Source organism: Spea bombifrons, chromosome 4 (assembly GCF_027358695.1).
Source record: "Spea bombifrons isolate aSpeBom1 chromosome 4, aSpeBom1.2.pri, whole genome shotgun sequence".
In the NCBI taxonomy this organism is placed as follows: domain Eukaryota; kingdom Metazoa; phylum Chordata; class Amphibia; order Anura; family Pelobatidae; genus Spea; species Spea bombifrons.
Genome location: NC_071090.1, coordinates 104,904,733 through 104,916,071, shown reverse-complemented (window position 1 = coordinate 104,916,071; position 11,339 = coordinate 104,904,733). Strand labels below are relative to the sequence as shown.

The 11,339-nt window shown below is 44.7% G+C and overlaps 1 protein-coding gene across 1 annotated transcript; it reads left to right on the top strand.

Annotated features, from left to right (window-relative positions):
* Positions 1–327: 327 nt before the first annotated feature.
* Positions 328–10,131, top strand: AP1M2 (adaptor related protein complex 1 subunit mu 2). The gene is made up of 12 exons (XM_053464851.1): positions 328–697; positions 2,245–2,401; positions 2,692–2,759; positions 4,115–4,245; positions 4,912–5,059; positions 5,332–5,458; positions 6,047–6,189; positions 6,633–6,704; positions 7,046–7,204; positions 7,671–7,796; positions 7,914–7,989; positions 9,070–10,131. Exons 1-12 carry the CDS (start codon positions 656–658, stop codon positions 9,090–9,092), a joined length of 1,272 nt encoding a protein of 423 aa, XP_053320826.1. The 5' UTR covers positions 328–655; the 3' UTR covers positions 9,093–10,131.
* Positions 10,132–11,339: the final 1,208 nt, after the last annotated feature.

The following is an 11,339-nucleotide window of genomic DNA, read 5'->3' as shown; positions in this document are numbered from 1 at the left end:
TTATGTGAAAACTCGGTACGTTGGGGCAACTTCGTGTTGTAAATCAAAAGAAAAGTTTTCCGTGTTGTCACGCGGCTACAGTACCACGAACAAAAATCTCATTACAAACATTGTGCTGTATCTGGTTCTACGCTCCTCGGCGCGGAATCGAGGATCCAATGTGCTAATGGTTTGCCGTGTTCCTGGTGCTTTCTAGTCTTTATTGGCAGGTGTAGGTGAATGACGGTGCAGGGGCTGTAAAACCAGAAGTGTCAGTCTGCCCTCCCCCCCCCTCTACTGCCTGGAACTCGATACCCCACCCTGGCATTTAAAGGGGAAGTGTCTACAAGCGACGGCCTCGGCAAGCAGCGCAGCAATGAGAGTTTTTTTTCTCAGCGGTTCCCCTTTAAGAGAATTGTACACCTGGAAACTGGTTGTACCTGGTGACGTAGGGGGCAGGTAAAGACAGGAAGAAGGAAAAGGAGACGAACGTTCGGCAATTAATTCCATGCAGGAAGTGAAAATCGTGCAAAAACAAAAAAGCAAAAAATATAATATTCTGTCTGTAGTCCAAATCTGAGAACTGGGACTAAAGTTCCCCTGAACTTTGAAGAGGAGATAACAATTAACTCTAAAAAGGAGACGATTCTGTATCAGAGAATAAAATCGCAGAATAATGTCAGCTTCCGCGGTGTTTGTCCTGGATCTGAAGGGGAAGGTGAGTGCTTGCTTTATAGTAACAGTCATGAAAAACATAGAGCGGGACGGCAGATCAGACCCGTTCGGCCGCCTAGCCGCCCGTTTCTCCTGCTGTAAAGACCTTAATCAGTCGTTGGTCTCGTCTTAGATTCAGAAGCCGTATGCCTATCCCACGCATGTTTAAATTCCATTACTGTATTGGCCTCTACCACTTCTGCTGGGAGGTTGTTCCACTTGTCTGCCACTTTATTAGTAAAGTAAAACTTTCTTACATTACATCTAAGACTTAAAAAAGCCTATTAGTTAAGGGAATTTTTCGTGAAAGGTCAGGATTTGCTGCAGGGCTACAAAATGACATACATGCTGCCACCAGCTGGATACGTGTGGCTGCACATTACGTTTTTATACTCACTGCAAGATCCGATCTGCCTCTACTGAGTGCCAGTATGGGTAAGTATGAGGCTCTACTGGCCGCCGGCCCACAGGGCATCTGCCGGGTGTGCCAGACGACCAGTCTGCACCAGTTATATATGTAGGGTTTATTTACTGAACACGGAATGGGATGTAATAACAAGCAGCTGAAATGTGCCAGTTCCCGACTCCCTGATAAAGGAGTTCATCTTTTATTTGGGAGCCAATGAAGTGCTGTGTCTGTGATAGGGTGACTGGGTAGGATTGGACCCCCGATACGACCCGGCCACAGCACTGGCTCGCTAGCCTATGGCTAATAATACTAGACACAGAAGGGAAGAGACCAAGAAGTTCTGGTGTTACTTTGCAGGGTAAATGGAGGCCGCGGGAAATTTTATGTAAAAGACAAGAATATTCATAATAATAATTACATTGCACTGGCATACAAAAAAATCTTATATTAAGCGGTATCTTTCAGTGTGGAAGGGATGTACTAAGCACGCTTCTAAAAGCAGTTCCCATCAATTTCCTCTGCAATCAATGGGCTCAGTATTTCCACACGAAAGTTTTCCACACATTTTACTCGAAAAGGACAATATTTGCAGCGTGGAAGCAACCCCCCCCCCAGTACCAGTGGCACATAGAGGCTTAATGTTGAATCTTAGTGAATGAGACCCATTGTAGGATCAATTTACCATTTTCCCAAAAATGCCTTCCTAGGCTTTTATAACCAATTTACACCCATCTTATTTGGCCAAACGAAGAGCTCCTGACCTGAAAGACAGTAGGAACTGGCAACAAGGGGGCCCTATTATCATTGTAGACTTTCCCCTATCCCATGCATGCTTAAATTCACCCACTATGACGTTAACCTCTATGAAGCTGCCCCACTATCTCACTGTGTTAGACAATGGGGGGCCGGTTACGATCATCAGAGGGTCTCCTCACACTGAGCCGAGTCGATAGAAGTCTAACGATGCAATAAAGCTGAGCGCTGCGATATGACATCATATCCCGGCATAAGTATATCGCAACATGATAGTGGATAAGTGTCCTGTTAAATGGCTTTAATCTGTTTTTATTAAACTGATTGCCTCTCTCTGTATTCATGCTCTTACATATAGCACACTTATCTCTTTCTCTTTTCCCGCGCAGCCCCTCATTTGCAGGAATTACAAGGGAGACATTAATATGGCCGAGATAGACCACTTCATGCCACTGGTGGTGCAGCAGGAGGAGGAAGGAACCGTGTCGCCCCTTCTGACACACGGGAAAGTACACTTCATGTGGATCAAACACAGCAACCTGTACCGTATCCTTTACATATACCCGTCAGGCGCCACGATTTCCACGAAAAGTCCCAAGTCCTGGTTCAGTTATCAGTTTTCTTTCACTTGTACCTGACCAAATCTATGATTTATACTCCTCATTTATTATACGATATATGTGAATAATGGAAGATTTTGGTCATTTTTAGTCCTACTCTTTTGAAATGCTGAAAAAAACTAACCACCCAATTGCGCCTACGGTAAGTGGCGTTCATATACACTTCTTTACATCTTCTGGGTACCCAAGTTTCATTCTTTAACTTTTTGCTCTCAGTGGTTGCATTAAGCAATAAAAATGCCAACGCATCACTGGTCTACTCCTTCCTGTACAAAATGGTAGAGGTAAGTAAATATTGTACCAAACCCCCACTTTATATATATAACCCCTCACTACTGCTGAGGAAGGAAGGGGTTATAGTCCATTGTGAAACGTTGACCAAGTTGTGATCCAATACAATAGCCCCGCACCCCTCTGTCGGGAACGGAGAGTGGAAGACCTGGAAATGGATAGGTAAAATGAAAGCAATCGGGGGAACTGAAGTGAGATAAGGTTGCGCTACACATTAAGTGAAAGATGCTTTATCTTCCGCTCTCCGTTCTCATGTACTTTAGATTTTTCTGTCTGAGCTCCATTCCCGCTGTCCAACTCACTCCTCTTTTCAGCTTCCCACCCATCTCCCCATTTCACTCACACACTTATTCTTTCTCTGGAAAATATCTATAGTGACTCTGGTCTCATTTCCACCATGTAACGTAGTAATCATGGCTGTAAGGAGCCTGTCGGTTGGACATTCCTTTATTTATTTTGTTCATTCATTCCTTTTTTAATTTTGTTCATTCATTCCTTTATTAATTTTGTGTCTCAAACCTTTACCCCCCCCGCCTTGAATCTTTACCTCCCACTAGAATTTACACTCATGAAATCAGGAACACTGCAACCAGGCTTTTACTACAAACTGGTTTGTGGTCTAGACCAGTTCCCCATAAATGCCAAACCGCCATACCCTCTGAGGAAGTTCTTTGGAAGCATCCATTCATATCAGATTTTGACGAAGACGTGGATGTTGCCGTACTAGTCTCAGCAAAGATCTTTCAAATGATTGTGTGATGTCTTTCTGTCGTCCAGTGTTCACAGAGTCACATGTAGAGTAGGGTTGAGTACCTTAGCGGCCCTTTTGTTGAGAGAGAGAGGGAGAGAGAGAGAGAGGGAGAGGGAGAGGAGGTGGTGGAGGAGGGATCAAGGAGGGGTAGGGAGCTCTGGGAAGTAGGGAGGAGGGAGAGAGAAAAACAAGGGAGAGAAGAAGTTTTAAATTAACAGGGATGAAGAAAAAAGAGCGAGGAAAGAAAGCACATGAGAGATAGAAAGATGAATCACGGAAGGAGATAAAATATCAAAGGAGGGGATTTAGGAAAGCGGTTCTGTAGGAAACGGTTGGGAGGACTTGGGGTTAAAACCGAGAGGAGAAAGTGGAAAAACGCTATAAACAATTTGGATTCAGTGATGGAGCCACCATATAGGCAGCTTCTGGGGGTTCATTTTGGGCCTTCAGTTGATTGCTGGACCTTTCTAGGCACACAAACTGCCCCCTGCTACCTTGTGTCCAGTGAGTGCTATCCACCCCACACACCCCAGTGCCGCTTCCTCTCCCCGCACAGGTCTGGTCTTCTCTAAACCTCTCCTTGGCGTCCTCCAACAGGTATTCACAGAGTACTTCAAAGAGCTGGAGGAGGAGAGTATACGGGATAACTTTGTCATTGTGTACGAGCTGCTGGACGAGATTATGGATTTTGGATTCCCCCAAACTACCGAAAGCAAAATTCTGCAGGAGTGAGTATTAATACTGCCACTAATACCCAACGAGGTCTGCTGCCTCCATGCAGCCCTCTCAATGGCAGTGAAAACTGATTCAGTGGAATGTGTATATATTTTATACATATTAACAACATTCCTTGATGGTTGATCATGGAACAATTAATGCTTTCCCCTATGGTGCTACGTATGATTTTTTTTTATTTTTAATTTTGTACCTGTCGCTTTTCCCTTACTTTACAATTTTTTACAGTTCGGCACACTAAAAAAACCTAGATTTTAATTCCTCCACTTAAAGTCATCTCTCCCCATTTTTATGTTGCCTATTAAGTTTACCCTAAATACTAAATTTTAACTAAGTTTAAGTAAATACAGCCGAACCAATTACAAGCTATAGGTGGTTTTAATAAATTAATAAGTATGGTGCCAGTTTAAAGCAACACACCGTTGAGTGGATAAATCCCACCATACGTGATCCCCTGACACATTGCCTTTTGAATAGAGCCTTTGGAGAAGCAGGTCCATGAATGGGATTTATCTGTTTTTAGCAGAGAGGAAGTTGAGATATTTTATTTTTAGTTAACAGGTTAGTAGGAAACGATGATTGAATGCATTCTGTGTCGCCTCCCCATTAGGTGATCTTCCTTCATTGATATAAAATATGATTATATGCATGCAATCTAGGTATATCACACAGCAAGGGAACAAGCTGGAGACGGCCAAGTCGCGTGTCCCCACTACAGTGACTAATGCCGTGTCGTGGAGGTCTGAAGGCTTGAAATACAAGAAGAATGAGGTCTTCATAGATGTGATTGAGTCTGTAAACCTGCTGGTGAGTGTCAGCTCTACCGCTCAGTTTTGTCACATAACAATTGAGCTTTAGCAGAAAAATTATAAATGAGACAACATTTTATACGATTAATTATTTCTGAGGAAGGTTTGGACATCCGGCAGTGCTGGGAATGATGTGTATAGTGCTGCATGCAGCTTTATAAAGGTCAAAAGTTGAGCAGCTAAAGAAACATGAAGGCATCCTAAATCGGAATTCTCAGCCAGATTATGTGTTCCCTTCAAAGCTTTTCAGAAATGTATTGTGTATCTCAGGTGAACACGAATGGCAGTGTGCTGCTCAGTGAGATCGTGGGCACCGTGAAGCTGAAGGTCTTCCTCTCGGGAATGCCGGAGCTACGTCTAGGACTTAACGACCGAGTCTTATTTGAGTTGACAGGACGTGAGTACTGAGCATCAGAAGCCTCCCTGCCTCCTCACTAGTTACCCCCTGCAGCCTCCCTGCTTCCTCACTGGTTGCCACCTGCAGCCTCCCTGCCTCCCTGCCTCCCCGCTAGTTACCCCCTGCAGCCTCCCTGCTTCCTCACTGGTTGCCACCTGCAGCCTCCCTTCCTCCCTGCTTCCTCGCTAGTTACGGCCTGCAGCCTCCCTGCTTCCTCACTGGTTACCCCCTGCAGCCTCCCTGCTTCCTCACTGGTTACCCCCTGCAGCCTCCCTGCTTCCTCACTGGTTACCGCCTGCAGCCTCCCTGCTTCCTCACTGGTTACCCCCTGCTTCCTCACTGGTTACCCCCTGCTTCCTCACTGGTTACCACTTGCAGCCTCCCTGCCTGCAGCCTCATCAGCCTCTAGAGGGGTCCTGCTGCCCTCACTGTCCCACATTGGTGTACTTCTCTACATGCTTAGATGGGCACCTTGCACCATAATAAACCATTATAGCAGGGGGGGCAGGGGTGATACTGGACCTAAAACATTGTCAGCCCTGTTGTCCCACAATGTGTTTGAGAGATTCTTCCCCATTTAATTTACAGGTAACAAGAACAAGACAGTAGAGCTTGAAGATGTGAAATTTCACCAGTGTGTCCGTCTTTCCCGTTTTGAAAATGATCGCACAATTTCTTTTATCCCTCCCGACGGGGACTTTGAGCTGATGGCCTACAGGCTGAGCACACAGGTACCCAACTTTTAACTAGAAATAACATACTGTGGATACCTTCCCCTGATCAGAAGTAACAGAGTAGAGCAGAGACCCAGGAGAACCTGGAACTTGAGGCCTAATCAGACATCCCAAAGAGTTATGCCGCTGTCTCAATTCATTTTAAAAAGATAGGAGCGAGGATCTGCACATAAGACCCAACACACGGAATGATAACAGCTGGCCCATCTTCAGCAGCCATATGCCTATCCCATGCATGTTGAAATTCCATCACTGGATTAACATCTACCACTTCTGCTGGAAGACTATTCCACTTATTCGCCACCTTCTTGACAATAAAATACATTGTTACATGACATTTAAGCATTTAATTACTCGGTTTCTATAGAAACCTGTGTCTGTCGTGTGGTTCATATGATGTAATCATTGATCAGTTTGTTGTTTGCATGTTATGTTTGTAGGTGAAACCATTGATCTGGATTGAATCAGTGATTGAGAAATTCAGCCACAGTCGTCTAGAAATTATGGTGAAGGTAAAACTTTGAGGAACCCAGAATATTATTCTAACAATAATGGGGCACGGAGTCTGTCCTTCCCACCGCAGGGTGACACAGACAGGAGGGGGCTATGGGGCACGGAGTCTGTCCCTCCCACCGCAGGGTGACACAGACAGGAGGGGGCTATGGGGCACGAAGTCTGTCCCTTCCACTGCAGGGTGACACAGACAGGAGGGGGCTATGGGGCACGGGGTCTGTCCCTCCCACCGCAGGGTGACACAGACAGGAGGGGGCTATGGGGCACGGAGTCTGTCCCTCCCACTGCAGGGTGAATCATGTTTTAACAATATAATTTCTTCTCATCCCTTGGTTTTTAGGCAAAGGGTCAGTTTAAGAAACAGTCTGTGGCAAATAATGTGGAGATTGCAGTTCCTGTTCCTAGTGATGCCGATTCTCCGAAATTTAAAACCAGCGTGGGGAGCGCCAAATATGTGCCGGAGAAAAACGTTGTGATCTGGACTATCAAATCCTTCCCGGTGAGAAAAGGCCGCTCCCGTATATGTGAGATGGTTGCTTTAATTTAATCGTTCGCTTTCTTCTGACCTGTAGGTATTCCTTTTTAGTGTTCTTTATTAAGCTCCCAGCGTTTTTGGGAAGGATTTCGTACTCTATGGGAATTGTAAGATTACTTGTTGGCATATCTGGGAACTCTCCGGATTTTGCCCAGAGACTCCGAGTGAATCCCTGTGTCTCCGGGTCACTACAGGGAAACTCTGGGTCGCTATAGCGGCGTTGTGCCACGCCCCCACTCCCCGCCCACTTCCCTTCCAACAACTGCAGGACCGCCCACTGACATCAGCGGGATTCCGCAATGTCTTCTTCCCGCATTCCGCTTGAGCGATAGCGGGGATAATGGCCTGGTATTATATTACGATATCAGGGAGAGTAGCCGGTGAATGGTGGAAAGGTTACTAACTTTTCTGTTTTTGGGATGGTTACCAGGGTGGCAAGGAGTACCTGATGAGGGCCCATTTCGGCTTACCCAGCGTGGAGACTGAAGAGGTGGAAGGAAGACCCCCAATCAACGTGAAGTTTGAAATCCCCTATTTCACAGTGTCTGGGATTCAGGTAAGTGGGGCGCCACGTTTAGTGGGATAAAGCTGCCGTGTCCAACGGCGATGGCGTGTTTAATATATAATACTTGTATGGCTTGATTTATTCATTGATTTAATTTGCATCTTGAAGGTCCGGTATATGAAGATTATTGAGAAAAGCGGGTACACGGCGCTACCATGGGTCAGATACATAACTCAGAGCGGAGGTAAGATGACAGCCGCAGGGCCAGCACTACCATATAGGCAAGTTAGGCGATTACCAGGAGAGCTGAGCTGGTACGGGCCACCACCATGAGGTCCTCTCCTGTGTTAGCCTACAGGACGGGGTTTCAGAAACATAGTTCCCCTAAGAAGCTAGAAAGCCTAGGGCCGGCCCTGCTCTGACACATCCATAAAGGTAATCCGGTGGGCTGTCGGATGGGGGATGCGAGGCGATTATCCAAAGAGAGACCCGGCGAAAGTGCTACAAATGTCAGGTGTGATTTTGGATTACGAGATGACGAGACAATGCAACCTTTACACCCTCCTGAAAGTTTTATGTTAATAATTAATTACACTTTCTAGTAAATTAAATAAACGTGCGCAGATCTGTTTCTATTGTAACAACCTATCGGGCCCGCTTTTGTTTTAACAACAAAGCATTTTACACGATGAAATAATTTTTTCTTCAAAAGGGTATTGGGAATTGAACATTACTAGAAACAGTGTTTCCAATGTTTCCAGATCTTTTTTTATTATTATTATTATTATTATTATTACCAATCATCGAGGCGGGGATCCAGCTATAATATATAGCATTTCCCAAAATGAGCTCAGGTCATTTAGGATATTGCTATGCATCCCCTCTGCGATCAAGAAAGCGGCATGCTGGCGTCGGGATATATTTTAGTTGGGGGCTGCCCTAGGCTTGACCCGAGTCTTCGTTTCCAACCTCCTTCACGGCCACAGTCCTTTCCGCCGAGTGCAGGAGTAAGACATCATGAGCTGGTACTTGGCCTCAGAAGGACGAAACAATGGCGTCTGTGCTGCCCATTGAGTAGTAGAACTCTGAGGGTCCTCACGAGGGAACAGGCTGATCTGCCCCTGTTTTCTGCCAGCAGAGAGGATGCTGCCGTCGGATCTGCCCCCCTAGGCCAGAATTTCTTTAATCTTTACATTTGGTTGGAATTCTTCATAGCAGACGCCCTACGCGCCCGTTTCAAGCTCCCTTCAACACAGATTTGCATGAGAAGTACCTATATATCAGACCGTACACTAACGCTTCAATGCCATCTTTTACTCCTCAGATTACCAGATCCGGACAAACTAAAGGAACCCTGAAGCAGAATGTTTTTGTTGTTTTGTGAAACCCCCTAGTAATCTTACTCTAAAATAGAAACGTACCAAAAATATAGATTTCTTCATACAAATAGCCAGCCATAAGGAACAGTATTATGGTGCTGTGCTGTGTGCTATTTAGTTTTATTCCCCCTTCGTCTTGTCTTCTGCCATGTTTTGCATTGTTGGACTAGGTGATGATGCCCTGTATCAAATGCATCGCTGGTTTGATCTCCAGGTTTTCCAGCTGCACCCTGTGGAAGTATTGCTTTATGTAATGTACCTCAAATAATAATGTCAACCGGAGGCTGTCATCCACAGAACACATTTTTGCCAGTAATACAAACCCATTGTTTCTAACAATTCACCGACAAACTCTGTTGATAGGAATATGATATGAATGGTCTTTTCTGCTACCTCTTAGTGGCGCAAAAAAAAAATCCCTACATTCTCAGTATCCATCAGATGACGTGCTGCATTCCGTTACGGTAACTTGTAATATGATCTTCCTCCCCAAAATACAAGGTGTGACAGGCATTCCTCATTTGACATCAACTTTACGGCATGCTTACATCATACCTCCATTCTAGACCCTGATCTCAAGTTCCTTTTCGTGTTTTTTGGCCAGTAAAAGGAACTCTGCCCGGTGTTCCGCGCTGTGTTTGTTATGGCCGTGCTCTGTTAAAGCCACCCCTGCCATGTTTAGAGCTTTAGATAACCATATACTGTATTGTTCAGTGGATGGCATATCCTTTATACAGTTAAGATGCGTATCTGATCAAACACTGTATGCCCTGGCCATTTCCAGAAGGAAATTGGCATCAGTCTGTAGCTCAGAAACATAAACCAGTTTAAATATGTGTAAACATCAGACTCGACTTACATCGTTTTCGGCTTACATCAACTTTTCCTGGAAAGGACCGTGTCTGTAGGCTGTTACAGCACTGCAAAGAGAGATTATATATTAAGAATATAAAGAAATGTTATTCAAAATTTGCTGTATGCACTAATATATGTATTTTGAGACAGTGCCTTCATTGTACTGATTCTTTTGTGTGTTGCTGTTTTTTTTTCTTCATTCAAATCTTGTTTAATTCGGTGTTCCTTCAGTTCTTGTGATAATATAAGAGGACGAGCCACATTGATTAAAGGGACACTGCAGCCATCCTATCAACCTAAATGTATATGATAGCTATGTCATCCCTTTACATTTTGTGGCCCCCTTGAAAATCCATGGAGGAATTCTGCCCCTTCCCCTGCATCTTTTATCTTCCATTCGGGAGATGTGTTTGGCTGAACGCACGTCCCTGCACGTTATATACATACCTTGAGTCGGCGCCAGCGCTTGGGATCTGTCACTGTCACAACTTTTTGTTAGCAAATTTCCTGTCTCGGGGCTATTTCCATTCTCCTACCCACGCTTACAAAGGTTACCTGTGCCATTTAACAACTATCAGCAACTTAAAAGGGACACCCCAACATTCAAATGAACTTCAATGATTATGATAGCTGCGTGGTCCCTTTAAAAATGTTTGTGGGGTTTCCCCTTGCAAATGCGTTGGGGCTTTACCAAGACATTTACGTGATTTGTTTGACTTATTGATGGCTATTTAGGTAACTGGAAAAGGCATTTGGAATTTGGATGACGAAGATGCATTTTACATGCAAGATACAAAATACACAAGATATATATTTTATATATATATATGTCTGATCTACCCAACTGGCTGATTTATACATCTTTAAGTCTCAGAGCGCAGACATATGATGTCATATACCAGTGCTACGTAACAGGCACAGAGGCTGTGAAGGAGGTAGCTGGGGGCACTGCCCTGAATCAGATCTATGGGCAGCACCTAAGGTGAAATACAACACTGGATGTATAAATGAGTAAGTTCCCTTCCATGAGTTTATACATGTCACATGCTGCAGGGGGCAGCACTTTACATCTGCTAGTTAGCAATATGTGAACACTACACTATACAATCTATCTGCATGAAGCTGAAGGAAAGCCTGGCTTCTTGCAGTGCTCTGTGATCAGCTACTTTTGTCTGGCTACTCACAGATCAGCTCTAAGATGGGACAGGAGAACTATCTCTGCGTGGATGTAGTGAGGACATTGGACAGACTTCCTAATGTAGGGACTGTCTCGCTGTTAATTGGCATAAATGGCAGCATTAGTTGGATTATGTATCCAACAAGATCCTAATGCTCACTCAGGCATTCCATGGATGCCAGA